Consider the following 18,008-nt stretch of genomic DNA (forward strand, 5'->3'; position numbering starts at 1 on the left):
CTTCCAGGATGGGCCTTTAGGAGTTGGTTATTCACTATTGTTATAAATTAGGTACCAGTCATGCCCTGGATAGACAAGATGTTTCCTGAGACAGCTGCACTTCCAAATACTGACCTGTCCACCTTGCTACAGCCAAGCACAAACGGGGCTACACCTCACAGCTGAAGCCATTTCACAAATGACTTTTGTGCAGAGGGCTTGATCAGAGCCAGTGCAGGCAAGCACCGTGCAAGGCAAAACCCAGTGCCCGTAGCTGACTCACCAGCAGGAGAGCTGGTAGAATTGCATCTTACAACCTAATTTTTCAGGCAGACAGGAGGAGAATCTTCAAGCTACATGCTCTAGTTAGTGATTAAAATGACATCCCAACTTCTGTGGTGCTCTCCTACCCTGCTCCTTTTTAATCCTGTGTGCCCAAGTATAAGAGATGGGAAATGCAAAAAGTTTGGCCTAGGCTGGGGGCTTTTGTGCTTCAGCAAAGCAAAAATCAAAGTTTGGTGTTGGTTCCCTCGCAGTCCCAGTGACGCAGACTTGCAAGGCAGCTGTCACACGCAGAGCTCGCTCGCCTCCGTGTAACAATGTGCAAAGAACTGGAGTTCCCACCTAAGCAAAACCTTTTCCTCACCCACACCCTGGCAGATTGATGTTTTCTAAGCCACCAGATGCTTCCAATGTTTGGAATGGGGAGAAGCGACACTTACAGGATCTTAGCGTGGGCCTTAGTGCTGGTCACCAGTGTTAGGTACAGCTCGTTCTCATAGTGAGGGATGTCATCGCAGTACACAGCTTCTCCACTGGCTTGTTTGGCTGCTGAAACATGCACCAGAGGCCTGCCCACCATATCTTCCACAGCCTGCCCCTTGGGCACCTCCTGCAGTAAAACACATGGCTGACTATCGCTGGCTTGGGTGGAAGGGGATGGAAGCATTGATGGGAGAGCAAAAGGCACTGTGAGACATTCTGGTGAATGGGGAATAGGATGGGGGCTCAGTCCTGTGTGAAAAAAAGGTAAACAAGATGCCACAAGACATGTCTACACAGAGAGGAGCTGTAGGGAATTAAGTGAAAGTAGTTTGGGTTTTGAAATTTCTATGGAAGGGAAGGGTTTGCTTTCACATCTTGCATAAGAAAGTTCAAGTTCTAAAATTATTCTACTCTCAAAGCATAAGAGAATGGGTCACTAACAGAGAAATAAGAAAGAAGATTCATCCCAAGTGTGAAGCCTGAGAAATGCTAAGAAAGGCAGGCTATAACTGGGGAAAACAGAAGGGGATTTCCAGTTTGGATATAGCTGGGTACAGGAGGAAAAGCAATTTTTAGAAAGCCCTCAGCCTTCTGAGAAAGCTTGGGCTCTCTTGGACAATAATAGGAAAGAATAGTACCCTAAAGTGAGGAAAGGATTGAGACCCAAATACAAGCTTCATGCATGGCATTATCAAAGTTTATGTGATGACCATACTCAGGGAGACAAGAAGATAAGAAGCACAGCTTGAGCTACAGAAAAGCCTGCATCTATGTCATGCTGACACTGCTACTTACTTGGGAAAGCTGCTACTTACTTGGAAGAGCTGGGCATTTGCAATGGGATCTTTGTGAAATAGCTCTGTAGCACTGATGTAGTTTGAAGGGACAGGCTCACACATAGTTTTCTGCCAGAGACATATTAAAGAAAATCACCTTCCCTTCCAACTCCTTTCTCACATTCCTTAGTAGCTCAGGATATTTTCCATTCTCCATCTCCCACTTAAAGTAATCCATAATCTACTGAGTTAAAGGTGAACGAGGCTCAGGCTCTGTGCCAAGAACAACCACAGAGCCACAAGACCTCTTGTAATGCAGCAAAAGGGAGAAGTCCAGGAATCATCCTGTGAACCACAGAGCTACACCCTTCCACCACAATGGGAGAGTACCACGAGGAAGCAAGTGGGAAGATACACAAGTCACTGTTACGCAAGCAGCAGAACAGTTCTGGCAGCTATTGCAGCATGGATTTTGTCATCAGGCAGGACTGCTCAAATCTGAACCCTCCCCATGCCTTCCCCACCAAGGCAGTACAAAGAGGTTCTCCTTCCCCAAATCTGCCTAACCAAGGAGCACTCACAGTGCCACTCTTGCTCAGTTTCTGAAGGACTGTCAGGTAGAACTTGAAAAAGAAGCTGAGGGTGAGCGTGCGTCGGAAATCCACCATGCCCCCAGGAGCCGAAGGAGACAGATCCATCTCACCCGCCAGTAAGCGGCAGGCATCCTGCAGCAGCTTCTCATTCCAGTCTCTGCAAGGAAACAGAGGTGACAGACAACCTTGCTCAGACCTAAATTCACCAGGGAAGACTAATTCTTCTGACACAGGACCACAGAATATGATGAAGTGGAAGGGGCCCATCAGGACCATCGAGTCCAGCTCCTGGCCTTGCACAGAACAGCCCAAGGGTCACACCAAGTGCCTGAGATTGTCCAAATGCTTCTTCAACTCTGTCAGACTTGGTGCTACCCTGGAGAGCTTGTTGCAGTCCCCAACCACCCTCTTGGTGAAGAAACTTTTCCCCTGATATCCATCCTAAACCTCCTGACACAGCTTCATGCTATTCCCACATGCTGTCAAGCAACAGCCATCAATTCTATCTGTTCATAGCACATGTGTATGCTTTGCTCTCATCTTGGGCTCATGCTACCTTCCCTAAAGGTATGGCAAAGCTATTGCATGATATAAGGTCTGGTTTTTCCATCCAATTTGAAATGAACCTGGTTTAGCAGGTCATGAACACATCTAGCTTCTGTCCACTTCAACTGATGAGTGAATTTGGCAAGAAAATGGCTCTCTGAATGACAGAATTACGTGGATCTTTAAGGGTAAGGCATACTGGAGGAAGCAAGGCATTACACAAACCACACTGCTGCAGAAGCATAACTATACTACTTCCCCTTTCTCCTCTGATGTACTTTTAGAGAGGATTTAGGATGTTTTAGATATTTAAACTGCTCCTGTAAAAAAATCAGCACAGTTCCATTAGACAGTCTTTTTATCACAGAAAAATTCCTACCTGCCAGTGAGTTCCTTGCAAGTTTTTAGTGCCAGAACAGTGGTAGGAGCCATTCCTCCATAGCTCAGTTTTATCTCCTTCACTCTGCTTGTGCCATCTTGGAACAGGACTCTCAACCCACAGGTCACAATAGCAATGTCATCCTCACGACGAGAAGCCTGCTTGAAAGCTGAGAAGTATTCACCCTGAAAAACAGGAAAGTATTTCTGTATCCTCTACCTTGGCATGCTTTGGAGTGTAAATGTGGACAAGCTGTTTAACCTATCTCTATATGTATGAACTATTTCAGGGAACGGTATCTGGTTGATTCATTGTGCAGGGCCAAGCAGGACATGTTTGTTCAGGCAGCACTGTTTATTTTCACATGATTCAATGATTAATGTATCAGTTCAGTGGTTGTTACCAAACCTAGGACTGTGGGGGAAACAAGCTTTGAAAGAGATCTGCTTGTGCCTAACACATTTTTCCATATTTCAAGAGGAAGAAACAAGACAGATTGTTTGTGCATAAACAAAATTACAGTTTCTCAGCAAGTTTTTCTTCCTCTCAGGCTGCTAAGCTAGAAGTCTAATCAGTAAAACCCATATCCTAAACTCCTTCACTTGAGAAGCCTTTGAAACCTGCAAGAGCTGAAATCAGTAATCACAAATACCTCTGAGTTCTAGAGTAAACTATTAATAAAAGAAAATTTAATCTGTTACAGGAAATAGAATTCTCAGTTACTATCCTGGTCTCCACAGAGCGAGGAAATTCTTGTAAATGCACCAGCAACTGTAGTGCACAAAACTCAGCAGCTCATTATAAAGAGTGGCTGTAAATATGAGATTAACACTCTACCAGGATGCACCATGTAATAGTGACACCCTGGAGTCACAGCATGGTCAGTCCTCTTGCATGTTCTGCAGGTGAGGACAAACTGCTGTTCAGGCACCCTGCAGACTACGAGAGGGATCAGATCTGATGTCTTTGCACTGCCCTTCTGGAGAGTTTTCTGACAAGTTTCTTCTCCAATAGCTCAGCCAAGTGACTCCACACAGCACAGCAGTCTGCTTCAGTATTTCTAATCTGAAGTGGACAGCAATCCTTTCATTGTTGGATAGAACAATTTCTCTCCTCTTGACAATGGCAATAGTTTCACAAGAGGCCCCTTTTGTGCATCAAGGACTTGTTACTGCAGATATAACTGAAGGATGTGCTTCATTTCCTGAATTCAAATAATTACTCAGCAGTCAGTAGATAATCGCAGAGAAGCATCAATAGCATCCTTCCAGTGAGGACATTCTACCACTCTGCTTGTTAAAACAATTAGCTTTCAAGGAGGAGAAAAAGCAGCCTCCTCTCTTACTGTGTGATCAAGAGATTTCCAATAACATGACTGGAACAAGAGGGCATTACTGCCTTCACTCTTCACAGGACACCTTAATTTTCTTCATTCAGCATCCTGTAGGAGGAAAGGCACTCATGATCTTTCCTTGCTTGGAGTGTAGGTAAGTGAACCATCACATCACATGCCTGCCTGGGTCTCTTGGCAAACAGAGCATGTTAATTCTTCCTGTTGTTTGGCCAGTCTTACCCTTGGTGTGACAAGTTCCATTAATGCAAGGCATAGCATCAGTTTCAAACAAAGATAAACAAAAAAAATTCTATCTAGCTGTGTGCTGAAACAGCCCTGCTTTCATTCATGAGGAAATCACACTTGGAGAAAACTTTGCCTGTGACATGCCAGCACCTTCAGACATGCCCTGAAGAACTTCAGCCTCTTTATTTGTGAGCAAAGATCAGCCGAGAAACCATGAAGTTCAGAGTTCAAAAGTTGTTTCAGTTTTTCAGAGCAATAATCTGCATATAACCTAGGGCTGCTTCTAAACATTTGTTTGTTTTGTGTAATTGCCATGAGACTGTCATATGGATGGAGGAATACAGTATTTCCCATTGGCAACCTCAACCGTGTTTCTCATGATGGCAAAAAGTGATGCTTTTATGACAAGTCCAAAGAAGGATTGCCCAGAAATAGATGGAAAACCCACCATAAATAAAATAATTTTGTTCCTTTAGTAGTAAAATTTGAGAGGATAGACAAGGGATTTATTAGTTCTCTCCCATAATACAATGGCATGTATTCAAGTAAATCAGTGTTTTCCATTTATAAAGAAAATGCATCACCATATTGCAAATCCGTGCATCGTATGACTTGGAGCCACAACCTCTAAGAAGGTAAGCACCTTCACAAGCATAAAATTACAGTCTGATGTTCTCAGCCCTAAAGGAAGAAGCAGAGTTTTACTTCTTACACACTGAATCAGTTGTGGTTTATGCTGCTACAGCTGAGAAGTGCTCATCGTTCCATTCGAAGCAAGTTGTGCAGCCTCATTGGAAGTTGCAAGTGCACAAAGCCAAAATGACCTAACAGTCAGTCCTTGTGGTTTACATCTTGCAAGACAAGAATATATAAACTGAACTGAACTTTTATCCATACAGACTCTTCCCCATTTCATTTCCTGTATCAGCTCACAGGAATTAAGCAGGAATCTTTGGCATATTAAGTTCACTCTCCATCTGAAATTGCTAAAACCTTTTCTGTTCTGCTTTTCAAGCAGAACTTCTACCTCTGGGAACATAATTTTGACACTTTTCATCATTACCAAATGCTCTCAAAAAGATTCAGATAATAAAGTGAAATTTCTCTTCCTTGCAGTAGAAAAATTCTTGGGCTTTCCATACTTTATCATAGAACCCTGCTCCCCTTGTTTGCAAAGAATAGTGTGCTGCTGAATTTTCGCCAAATAATTCACTTGCTTCCTGGTCCACTTGGGACTACATAAGCATTTGGGAGTCAATCAGGAAAAAGGTGCCTAACTTTGAAAACAACACTTAAATAACAGCACTTTAGCTCCACAGACAGTAAAGTTTTTTCTTACAAACTTACCTTTTTGCTGTAGGGTATTTCAACAGAGAGAAGTATTTCTTCAGGCTTAACTATTGTCTTTCTGTAGCCAGTGAAAAACTTCTCATCCATCGTGACTGTCCTTTTGCCCTCTGTAGATCAAAGGGACATCAATGGTGAATAAATGAAGAATGGCAATAGTATGTGTGGAAAAGCCTTCAAACCACACAAATCACTCTTGATATGATATCTGATTTCATTTTTCCACTCTCACTAAATAATAAAATCTTTCTTAGATTTATTTTGGTATTTATGGAATCTATAACAGCTTCTGCCTCCATATTAAATTTTCTTTGCACATGAACTGATCAAAGAGACCTCCTTCTTTCCTTATCTAATTAAAGCTTACTTTCCAGGTGAGCCAGTTTCCAACACTCTAATGAAATTCCCCTCTTTCTCCTTTCCATAGCCTGCACACAAATCAGCAGTCAGTCCACTGACAGTCCACTTACTTCAAGGATCCTATTTTAAAAAAAATTTTCTAAGAACAAATAAAAACTGACATGCTTGGCTTTCTTCTTAGAAAAAACCCCCACATTTCAGTCTTTATCTGAATATACCAGAAGGATTAAAGTATGACAGTGACAGAAACTATTTAATACCTATTATTTTTCATTAGTACACATCTTCAACCAGCTTTTCACAAGGATGTGCCTGTAATTATATACAGTACCAGAGGTTCCTAAATCCTTTAGGAAGTCAACCTTAGGTCTAGTTTTAGTACTTCAGCCTCAAAAAGTGTGAAAACACAGAAGACACAGACTTATAATGTTAATTTCCACTTTTAAGTTCTGGCCTGACCTAACAACCCATGGCAGAGGGCTGTTGACTATACCACTCCCCTCAGGGAAATGTAGGTAACTTACCTTTTGATACCAAAGTCAGTTTGCTTCCACTTGCCATTAACACAGGATTTAAGTCAGAAATTGGGCTTGCTGTCATTATGTTCCCACCAATAGCCTAGAGTGAAAATAATGCATCAGCTAATTATTAAAAATCTAAGCCATTTTTGTCCTTTAATTAATTGGGAAAACCTAAGCCCCAGAAAATCAGATGCTGTCTCAGACAATATTAACATTTGCCTGAAACAGATTTAGGACAGTGTTTTGTTAATGCATCAAGACTAGCTTATGCTCAAACTTCATATGCACAACCATGACAAAATTCAATCACTGTACCTGCTATTAAGGGAGGATCCATGAAACTAAAAAGGGTATTTTCAGTAATAATCAGGAAGCAAAGGTTTTGGCTTCAAAACAAATGCATAGCACAGTGTCTCATGGAATAAAAGTTCTTGTTTGGTAGGTTGGTTTAACTGCTTCCTTGATATTTTTTTCTTAGCACACATGGAGTTTGAACACACCTTCCCCTTTAAAACTAGAGGAAAATCTGCCAGATCTGATACATTAACACTATGACTGCCCTAGTTGTCATGGCAATATATACACACCTGTTTCTCTGAAGTTAATCCAGCACTCTAAATACTTTTTTTGTTAAATTACAAATTACAAATCTCACTACAGTTCCCCCCACTTCGTAATAACAGCAATGGAAGACCTGGACAAACTGCCATGTTTCCCTTGCTTGCTAGATGTGTGACATCAGTGCAGCACAGACACCAGCTGAGACCCCACCACTTCTGGGATTGATTTTTGTGTGCTGGTTTCTTTCCTAGGGTTTGCAAACGTTCTCCTGTGAGAGGCACAGAGCACACCAACACTGCTTGAGGTAGGGCAGCTCCTCAAACTGAGCTTTCAACTACAGCCCCTGGTGCTCCCAAGTCACTTACAGCCACATTCCTGATCTGTGGCCCTGCAAACCAGCGCAGCTGCTCCAGGACAGCCTGGAAGATCTCTGTTTTGTATGGAGGAAGGTCTGCCACTGCTTTTTTCATCACCTCCTCTACTGACTTCAGGGTACAGGCAGCGCCAATGGTGACCCCTGTAAACAAACAAAGGAAAAGAATCATTCTCCAAAATTTTGAGGTAGAGAAGGACAGTTACTGTGTCTGCAAAGTTTGGATGCCACTGAGCTCAAATAGACCTTCAGTTACACCAGACTATTTAGAATGCACTGCATGTAAACATCACATCCTCAGAACAAAATTCACCTTTAAACCACAGCTAATGCTGGTGCTGTCTCCCACATGACAGTAACACACAACCCTTTTGCATCAGTGTATTATTAACAATATTTGCCTCCTTTAGGTATTAGTTTGTCCTTTAAGAAGTGAATTCCATCTCCTTTCCAGTTTCTACACTTTAAATATCCTACCAGCATTGGGCCACATACATTAAATTACCCTAGGTACTTCTTTTTGTAAGGCTGACCTATTTCCATCACAATGCTAAAGGCAATGGAATTCTAGAATTGTTAAGGCTGGAAAAGACCTCCAAAGATCACTGAGTCCAGCCTCTGACTGAAGACCACCACATCAGTTAAACCACAGCATTAAAAGTCACGTCCAGTCATTTCTTAAACACTTCCAGGGGTGGTGACTCCACTATCTCCATAAGCAGCCCAGACCAGTACTAGACCATACTGTCAAGTGAAGAAATTCTTCCTGATGTCAATCTGAACATCTCCTGGCACAGCTTGAGGCAGTTTCCTCTTATCCTGTTACCTGGGAGAAGAGACTGACTCCCACCTGGCTACACCCTCCTTTCAAGGAGTGGTAGAAAGTGATAAGGTCACCCCTGAACCTCCTCTTCTCTGGGCTAAACATTCCCTAGCTCACTTTTTTACATATCAGTCACTTGATTTCCTGTATGGGAAAGGTATAATGCATACAGAAAGTAATCTTTAATCTGGGGATTTTTCTTCACGCCCTCTTTATTATTCCATGGAGTCCCCACTCATCTCACAGATGTTCTGCCTCTTTTTTGCTCACCTGTTTCAGTGTGCTGAACAGCATTCATTTCAGGGATCCATGCTGGTGCTATTATCACTGGATACAGCAGGTTCTTTAACCTCATCTCGATACCTTAAGGAAAATATACAGTTTGGCACTTGTGTGACGTGGCTACTGCTGTACACAATCCTTCAAGAAAGGAAAATTAATACCATAAACCCTACAACATTTAGTAAGTATTTCATGAACCAGTTGCTCAAGACAACAGAATATGTCTGAACTCTCCTTGTCAGCACTTATGTTTGCAAAGGTGTCTATTTGGTGTAAGAAGGCAGCAAGATTTCAAGTCTTGAGAGTCCTTCAAATGCAGCTTTCACAATGGAATTCATTTGATTATGGGGATATTTATGCTGTCACTCCCCTCTTCTCAAAATTACACAAAACAGCACAAAGGCTCAGAGATCTGGATTAGCATTTTTTTCACCTGGCATGACAAAGAATAGAGAAAAACATTCACTGTGAGATTAATCTATCTGAGAAGAAAATTTGTTCCTACATACAACCTGAAAACAAATAGCTTTCTAAAAGTTATGACATGACAGAGGTTTCCATTTGCATTGTTCTCACAAAATACTTAATTGAAGGTTTTTCAACTGTTCATAATAAGCATCAGCTCTTTCTCTTACCCACTTCTGTGTTCCCCACAACGAGTTTGGCATTGGGGTACTGGGATTTGAGAGCCACCAGTTCATTGAGAGTTGTGGGCTGGATCCACATCACACGCTCGCCTTTGAAACACATCTGCTTCTGCTGTTTGTTACTCTGAGTCTGCAGAAGGGAATTCAGATAGAGCTCAGCCCCTACATCGAGCCAAGAACCCCTGCTCACATGCTGCCCATGCCTGTGCCACACTGTGCTCCATCTCAGAGGAGTTACTCTCAGGGGGCTGGGACATCCACACCGTTTGGTGGCAGTTTGCCATTCCCCATCCTTCTGCTAGCAGTCATGAAAGTCTCTCATGCTGACAAAAGTTCTCCCTTCCTGGTACTGCCAGGTGCATCCTGCTTCCACATCTCCCTAGCAAGATCTGTGCCAGCAAGCTCCATCTGACCAAGGTTCTGGCACATGCCCATAGCTCCAGTTGCTTCAAAGTGTTTTCCATTCCCATCTCAATCCAAAAATGTTAGTCTTTTGCACTGATGAATTGCAATTAACCTGTCAGGTCAGGTTCTGATTCCCTTTTTAACAACTTCACCCAGCAACTGAAGAAAACATGAAATCAACCCTGGGGCAGGAGAACATCTAGGAGAACAAACAGAGGAGCCTATCTCAAGGTGAATTTATGTTATGGTCTAAGAGAACCTACTCATGCTGTAGCTCATGACACATTTAATCTGGGTACAGCAGCAGAATTAATGATTGAATTTCAGTTGTTAAATGTGAAGGAAGCTGTAGATGTGTCATGTGCTGGATTAGATTCCTGGCTGGGACACATTGCTTAAGGGGGGAGGATCCCTGAAAAAGACAGGAATGAAACATGGAGAGAAACTAATCTCACCTAACTTTTAATGTCATTGTGAGCCAACCAACTTTTAATCCTGCTACAGTGAGGAGAGTTTTTTGAAAAGAAAACTCTTTGAGATACATATTCAGCTACACCCTGTAGTGGTTTTGGTTTGTTAATTTGAGATTTTATGGTTAATGTATTAAAGAGGTGGGTTTAGTGCTGGTTAATTATTAGTGTACTCATTTTTTGTTGTGAAGTAGGATTAGGAGAAAGGCAAAGTAGGTCTAAAACATTAAAAAGGTATAAAGTTGATTAATAGTAACTAAGTAATAAGAATTAGAATAAAAGCTTTAAGACATTTCTCTTCCCCCCACAATCTCTTTTTTCCCAATAACAATGTAAAGAAACAAAACCTAAAATTGCAGTCAGTTTACTACTTCTAAAATAGTCTTTCTTTCGTTTACTTGGGGACAGAAGTATTTTTTGTTAATGTTACGAAGACTTCTATACAAAAAAACAATTTTCTCGTGGTTCTCTCTACAAATAGCAGCTGCCTGGAGAAATCTGCAATCATTAAATTCCTCTCATTTTCTACAAGTTTTTCTCACAGTTGTGTTTATGGGCCATGTCAGCTTATGGAGTTCTGTTTTAAAGATGAGTTGTTTAAAGGCAAAAGTTCTCATTATTTATTTCTAAAATTGTTTTCTTAAGAGCACAAGATCTTTATTAATTTTTTCTCTTTCTCTGTTTAAACGTTTCATAAAATTACAATTACCTCAATATTTACTTACTTTAGTATGAAGGCCTTTGCTGAATGTCTACAATTTGAATACTTTCATCTCTCTATACCTTTATGTGCTATAAGGAAAAAGAGTCATTTCTCATATCTTTACAGGAGAACTTCAGCCTAAAACTAAAAGTATCAACTCATTTCTCCTATCTGGGATTGTTTCTTCATTGACTTTGGTGTCTTCATGTTGTTGGTTGGACTTGATGATCCTTAAGGTCTCTTCCAACCTGGTCATTCTGTGAATTCCTTTACCTTGTCTGAATTTTTGTTCCTTCTCTCCCTTGAGGGAGGATTGAAGAAGTTAATGTTTTGTTCAAGGCTTGTAGATGGTTACCTGACCCAGCTGGGGTTGGTTTATGGTGGGAACTGTGGCCAGGGGGTGTGATGGCCTCTCCTCTGCTCTGCCCAGATGTTGTGGGTGAATTTTAATGGTGGTGAAATTCTTGGCCAAGCCAGCCTGGCCTGAGGCTGCTCTTAGGGGCCAGGGGTTCCAGCTCAGCCCTGCTCAGCTGTGTCAAGGTGTCAGAAATGGCAGCCACAGCCCAACATCAGCTCTGTGGCCTCCCCTCCCTTACCCAAAAACCAAATGGGGGCAGAAACCCCAGGAAAAGGGTCTGGGCCTGCAGCAAACATCACCCAACCATGGTCTAAGCCCTTGCTACCTCTTTACCAACCAGAAAAGAAAGAAAAAATTCCCAAGTTTCTTTCAACTTTAATACGAGTTTTTCACAAAAACACATACAACTTTCCAGTAGCTAAAAAGTTTACATCACTTCTGTGAACGCTTCCCACACAAAACCACCACAAGCTCCTACTTCTTGTCCTACACTATAAGGGGGACACAGGAAGATGTGTTCAGCTATGTCTGTATTTGATGCAGAAGTTCACATCTGACCTAGTAAATTGACATTTGGATTTTAGCTTCTGTTCCACCCCCAGACAGGCAATGACTGGGAACAAAGGCAACCCAAGAGCAGAGAGACATATGGTGAGAACCAGAAACAAAGCCAGACAGCTGGAGCAGGCACCTGGCCTGCATATTTCTTTTCAACCACCCTGGCTCAAACACCTTCTGTTTTATAAAACAGGGAAGGATTCATGCCCATGCATTTTCATTCATTAGCAGCCATTTTTTCCCTGCCATTTCCTCAGGACAGAGTCACTCAAACCTTGTGCAGAACAACTAAACCAACATATCACTGCTATTTCTTTCTGAACCAACTTACCATTAATTCTGGTGGGAAGATTGGCTCCTGTGTGGGATCCAGTGGCTGGAACTCAGAAGAATTGAACAGGCTGGAGGATGTCATTGTCTGTGGCAGAGAAAATGCAAATGGCTAATAACTGAGGAGAAAGCTCTCCACATATAACCATAACTCATTCCTCTTTCAACTCAAATCCCTGTTGCTATTTCATAAAGCAAAATATGGCAAACACAGCAAAATTATGCCACCTGATTCAACATTTAAGGTTCTGCAGTTATTTTCTGTGATTCCCCTGCATGTCTTGTCAGAAAACTCAACCCTGAACACACTAATGTTTTAGTCAATCAAAAGTGACATCCCTTTCACATTGGCATGTTAAATCATGTCAAAATATACCTTTTCTGAGGTATGCTCTTCTGACCATAAAATATAAATTAGTCTAAATTGCTCTGCATAAATCTTGCTAAAATAAAAGCATTGGGCTTGGGCATACAACAAGCCAGATAGAAGATATTAAAGCATCAGAAATATAGGAAAAAGTTCTAGTTGAGAGGCACCTTACCACACTGTCTTCTTTTCCATTCATGCAGCAGCCTGGACCATTGGCTTTTCCTCCACAGCAGCCCCCATTCTGAAGGAAAAAAGCACACTTCAGCTATTCTAAACATAGTCAGAACATTGCAACTTTTACAGAATATAGTCCTCTTTTATCAATCCTTAGATGTCAGAAATTTGCAGTAACATTCTTCATTAATAAACTGCTTGAAAGAAAGGACTCCTAGTAGTCTCAATTGTTGCTGTATTCCATGCAACACTGTCCTAAAAAATAATCCACAGAAATTCCCTGGAAATTTCTGGTAATGAATTTCATTATATTCTCTGATTCCTAAATTTATTTTATACTCACACTACCTTAAGCACCAATTTCTTCTTTCCATTCCTTCATTTGTTTTGTACCTAGATTGATACATACAATGTGATTAACTTTTTTCCCCCTCTAGATACTCCAGAAGATCTCAATTTTACAGTTTTGGAACAGAGAGGAAATTACTTCATTCATCACTGGATGGCAAAGTTTGGGAAATATCACAGTGGGGGATTTAGACCTGTTTTCACAGAAAGATGTATAACTTCAATGCACCAGAAGCTGGTAACACATTCATACAGTTGTCATCATGCTATTTGACAGAAGGGTTGCTCCTTGCAGACTCAGAAGAAACACCAATGTTTTAAAACCCACATCACAATGGCCATTCATGCTCATCAGGACATGCACAGTCCTGGCATTTTCCAAGAGATAGGCAACAAAAACAGCTCAGAGAGCTCCCAGTATCTGCACCACAGCAGAGCCAGAGAGGTGACTAACACACTCCAATGTGTTAACACACTAAAGCTCCAATGCTATATTGAAAATTATGGTTATGGGCTTTAACATTCAGCTTACCATGGCATTTTCCTTCCCACTACGACAGCATCCAGTACCATTGGCAGCTCTGCCACAGCCATTCATGTCCTGTGGGAACACAAACTGTTCTGAGAAAAAAATGTGCAGATTCCAAGGAAATGAAGTAGGTTTGATCCCTTTTTGAGAGAAATATCCAAAGCAGAAGGAAGGTGCCAATCACATAGGTGTTTCTCTTGCCAATGGAAGGCAATATCCTACAGTGTTATGCCCACTTGTACTGAAAAACCTCTTGTTCTGGTTTGAAACTATTCTGACCATTCAACAATTAGCTTTGGAGCTGTGAGGAGGCACCCAGAGAAGGCTGAAAGCACACACAATACAGTACCAATGCTCTACCACAGAGACCATCTGCCTTTGTTTTTGATCTGACTCCTGTTAGTTTCAGTTCTTGAAATGATACTTTACTGGGTGAGGCAGGAAATAGCAGATGCCTGATCACATTCCACCTCTAATCACAATTCTGTTGATCTCTATTTGAGGTCAACAAAAACCACGTTGCTATGTCAGTGCTATGTAGAGTCCCTTCCTCTCCCTGGCATCTCCTTTTCACACTGAAGTGCACTCAGTGCTTCCCAGTCAGATGGAAGTCAGATTGCCCCAGGTGTGATCCTTGTTACAGTTCTCTGAATCCTCTTCTGCTCTGTAATACCCTGTTAGAGATGAGAGGAGCAGAACTGCAGAGTACTCAATTGTAGGAAGAGCCACGGCAGTGTTTTCTGTTCTGTATCCCATTCTATTCTCCAGTCTCTGAAGTTCATAAAATCCTTCAAAAATTCCTCAAAGCCAGTTCCTGCCTTCACTACCCAAACTTTATATCTCTTAGCTTATTTTCTCATATTCTTGCTCACTCTCTTAACCACATTTAGGGTAGGTGCAACAGCCTTACTTCCCACCACAAGTCCCAACACAACTCCACAACAGTGACCTCCCCCTCCACTGCAAAAATATGCCATTTTTCTTCTACTGCCTTTTAACCACTCTTTCATATATACAGAGTTCTTCCCTTTTAACCCCTATTGTCTTTAAAAGCCTTTGGTGAGACACTGTGGAAAGCCTGTTGGAAATCCAAGTAGGCTTTTATCAGCTGGGCATATCAACCATTTGTAATGGATCTCACTCCTGCTTGTATTCTCTTTTGTTGATTGCAATTCTGGATATTAAAATAAAATGAATGGGCATCACTGTAAATTCTTTCCTTTTGATATTTAATGCCAGTGTAGACCCATGAGTGACTGGTAATCACTGTAGTACATCATGATCTTCTCTTCACAGCCTCCAGCACTCTTTCAGGTACAAAGGAACTAGAGAAAATTTATGGCAAAGCTTATACTGCACCCAAGCCAGCAGAAGAATTCTGGGCAAGAGCTATAAAATAGTGACTTCAACTTCTTTCCAGAGCTATTCCTGCTCTGCAGCTGACCTTTCAAAATCAAATTCCTCACCAGATTCCTCTACAGTCTGTCCGTACCAGTGCACCATACCTTCATACTTTGTCCACACCAGAATCAGCTACAAACTGCACTATGCAGTGAGGGTGAGTTTTTCTGAGACTTACAGAAAAGAGTTACAGAGTCTGATTATCTGTAATCCAAAAAGGGACCATCAGATGGATCTTATTTATGTGTCCTCAGCAAGTGGAGAGAGTAAAGGGTTTACTCTATCTGAATTATTAACACATGAATCACATACACAGAGGCCAAGAGCTGGAGCTGTGTTGTTGGAGCATATTTATTTCTTTCCTCCCCATTTACATTCATGACACGTTTCATGACAGAGAGAAAGACAGCCAACTTTCCAGGTTTTTTTTTAAATATCATCTGAAGCCACTTACTTTAGCAAATGTCCTATATCCTTCCAGAATGGGTCTGTAGCCTGTACACCGACACAAGTTCCCTGCATTGCCAGAGCAAAAGGATAAGGATTTTGTGTCATTTAGCTAAAAACTTATTTTAAAACACTCTATTGTTTCTCACAAAAGCATATAAAATCTTGATACAGCTAATGAAAAAAATGGGAGGAACAAAATTTCATTAGGAACCTTGTAACAACCCTACCATTCCTTTGTGTTGAAATTTAAACTGAAATTCATTTAGAACAAATTCAATACGTCTTATTCAGTATTCGTTTTATCTCAATTGTGTGAGTCTTATCAGTATACCAACTAGTCTGTCTCCTCAATTACACAGAGGTTGCTCTCTCATGCGTCATCATTACTCTCAGATCACTGCTGGAAGCACAGTAATGACTCAAACATCACCAGCAAGAGCAGCCTCTCACAAGATTTACACAGTTGGGTTCTGCCCCACTCCATCATTGCATGTTGCTGTCTTGGTCCTTGACTCGAGGACATGTTCTCTGTCACCTCTGCAGACTCTTGTGACAGCAATGAATAAACAAAAACACTTCCATGCCCCTCAATGACAGGCCACCTTTTGGTCTTTTGTTAAAATTAGTGGGTTCCTCATCCCAGACTTGGGCCACTTGCCCCTGCTTATGAACTGTGATGTTCATTTCTTAGCACCTGGCCAGCCTCTGAGTGAAAAAGCTACTTCTTAACCTCACCACCATCACCTATTTTTAACAAAATACATTAAAATAATGGTGCACCTCCATCCCACTGGGTGAAGAACATGCAATAAAAGCAGAACAGGTTGCATCCCTGCAGGGCTATGCATATTACCTTGGAAAGCATCTTCGATATCCTCCATGTGGGGCTCGGGGTTGTTCCGAAGCAATGTGTACATGGACATGACAATGCCTGGAGTGCAAAAGCCACATTGGGACCCATGACTTTTTGCTATTCTCTCCTGAGAGAAAGTAAAAACCACAATTAGCCCATAATATCAAGGTTCATTTGTTGTTGTGCTTGTTTCTATTACACTGCTGTTAAAAGCAAAACCCAGTATCACAGAGGAGTTAAGATTATCATCAGATGTTCTCTGGTCAATTAATCTGTGAGACAGCCTTCAAAGAGGAGAGCAGCTTGAAAAGTTTCCACCTATGCAAACAGTCAAAATATGAATGAGGGCCACTAGAAGATTCCAAGGAGATCAGGAATTTTTCAGATTTACCATGCTAGGAAGGTTTGGGCTATCTGCCGAGACCAGAGTTTGAATTTCAAAACTTAGCTGTCAGAATCTTCAGGTGGGGGGAGAGAAAAGAAGATGAACAAGGGCCAGATTGGTTGTCATCCAATCATGCACATCAAACTTATTTTTCACTTTGTTGTTTACTCCCTCAGATACTGGCACAAGTCCTACCCACTGTGCAAACTGAGATGAATCACAGTTTACTGTAAGGGAGCAGGTGTCTGACAAAGAGAGGCAAGGCTGCATTGTAACACCTTGCTAGAAGAGCAAGGATGCACATTCCTGTTGCTCCTTCTCACCAAGAATATTCTGAGACTCCAGAAACGTCACTGAACCAAAATTTACTTCACTACTGCAGGGAAGGTTCCTAATTATGCAAGATCAGAAACCAAAGTCATTCATAGAAGGCCACAGGAGAGCCCAAACCTGTCCCAGATTTCCTAGCTCCAGGTCATTAGATTGGCTTTTCTCACAACATCAGCCTTCCCAGGCCAGGATGTGGACCAAATAAAGCCATGCAGCCCAAGGACAAAAGCACTGGCAATTCAGCTAGGATAGCATGAGTTAACCTGTTAGGGGCAGAACAGAGCTGTAGCATTGTCTCAGGAGTTTGATTCTGCCACTTGCCATTCCTGCAAGTATGGATTGTTCATGTGAAGAGTCAGCCTCATGGCTTTAGCGTTATGGTGTAGGTCCCAGTGTCCTGGAACAGGTTTAATTAGCATAAGAAAACATGCATAGAGGGTTTTAAAGTTACCAATATTAACAGCTTACCTGGACTGGGTGCAGCCTGGATTTTGTGTTTCCTATGCCTTCAACAGTAGTTACAGCCACGTGATGCAGGGCACAGATAGGGAAGAGACAAGCATTGGCAGTATGGTGGCTAAAACAGTACATTAAGGTCATTTCATTTGACAGTGCTGCTCAGCAAAGGAAAAAGGGAACTGGAGCAGTGAAGAGTACTCAGAAGCTACAGCAGTGGACACAATAGGAGCACTTGAGTAGATGTGATACAAGAATTAAATTCAAGCCAAATCCTACAGTACCCAGCCATCCAAAGTTCTAAACCATTTCCCTTACAGTTTGATCTGGGCACAGGATTTCACCTAGATATAGCAA

At 41.7% G+C, this 18,008-nt stretch overlaps 1 protein-coding gene across 2 annotated transcripts in view; it reads right to left on the reverse strand.

Annotated features, from left to right (window-relative positions):
* Positions 1 to 18,008, reverse strand: part of XDH (xanthine dehydrogenase) — a 57,361-nt gene that overhangs the window by 20,121 nt on the left and 19,232 nt on the right. For both annotated transcript variants that reach the window (XM_021537016.3, XM_021537015.3), the window contains exons 4-18: positions 17,664 to 17,772; positions 16,481 to 16,607; positions 15,632 to 15,693; positions 13,780 to 13,848; positions 12,898 to 12,966; positions 12,357 to 12,443; positions 9,520 to 9,661; positions 8,873 to 8,965; positions 7,772 to 7,923; positions 6,849 to 6,942; positions 5,965 to 6,074; positions 3,039 to 3,223; positions 2,102 to 2,270; positions 1,560 to 1,649; positions 702 to 871 (exon numbers count right to left, since the gene is read on the reverse strand). In XM_021537016.3, the coding sequence (XP_021392691.3) occupies positions 702 to 871; positions 1,560 to 1,649; positions 2,102 to 2,270; positions 3,039 to 3,223; positions 5,965 to 6,074; positions 6,849 to 6,942; positions 7,772 to 7,923; positions 8,873 to 8,965; positions 9,520 to 9,661; positions 12,357 to 12,443; positions 12,898 to 12,966; positions 13,780 to 13,848; positions 15,632 to 15,693; positions 16,481 to 16,607; positions 17,664 to 17,772 (1,728 nt within the window). The remainder of the gene's footprint in view (positions 1 to 701; positions 872 to 1,559; positions 1,650 to 2,101; positions 2,271 to 3,038; positions 3,224 to 5,964; positions 6,075 to 6,848; positions 6,943 to 7,771; positions 7,924 to 8,872; positions 8,966 to 9,519; positions 9,662 to 12,356; positions 12,444 to 12,897; positions 12,967 to 13,779; positions 13,849 to 15,631; positions 15,694 to 16,480; positions 16,608 to 17,663; positions 17,773 to 18,008) is intronic.

The sequence above is a fragment of the Lonchura striata genome, chromosome 3, assembly GCF_050655825.1.
Source record: "Lonchura striata isolate lonStrDom1 chromosome 3, ASM5065582v1, whole genome shotgun sequence".
NCBI classification, from domain to species: Eukaryota; Metazoa; Chordata; class Aves; order Passeriformes; family Estrildidae; genus Lonchura; species Lonchura striata.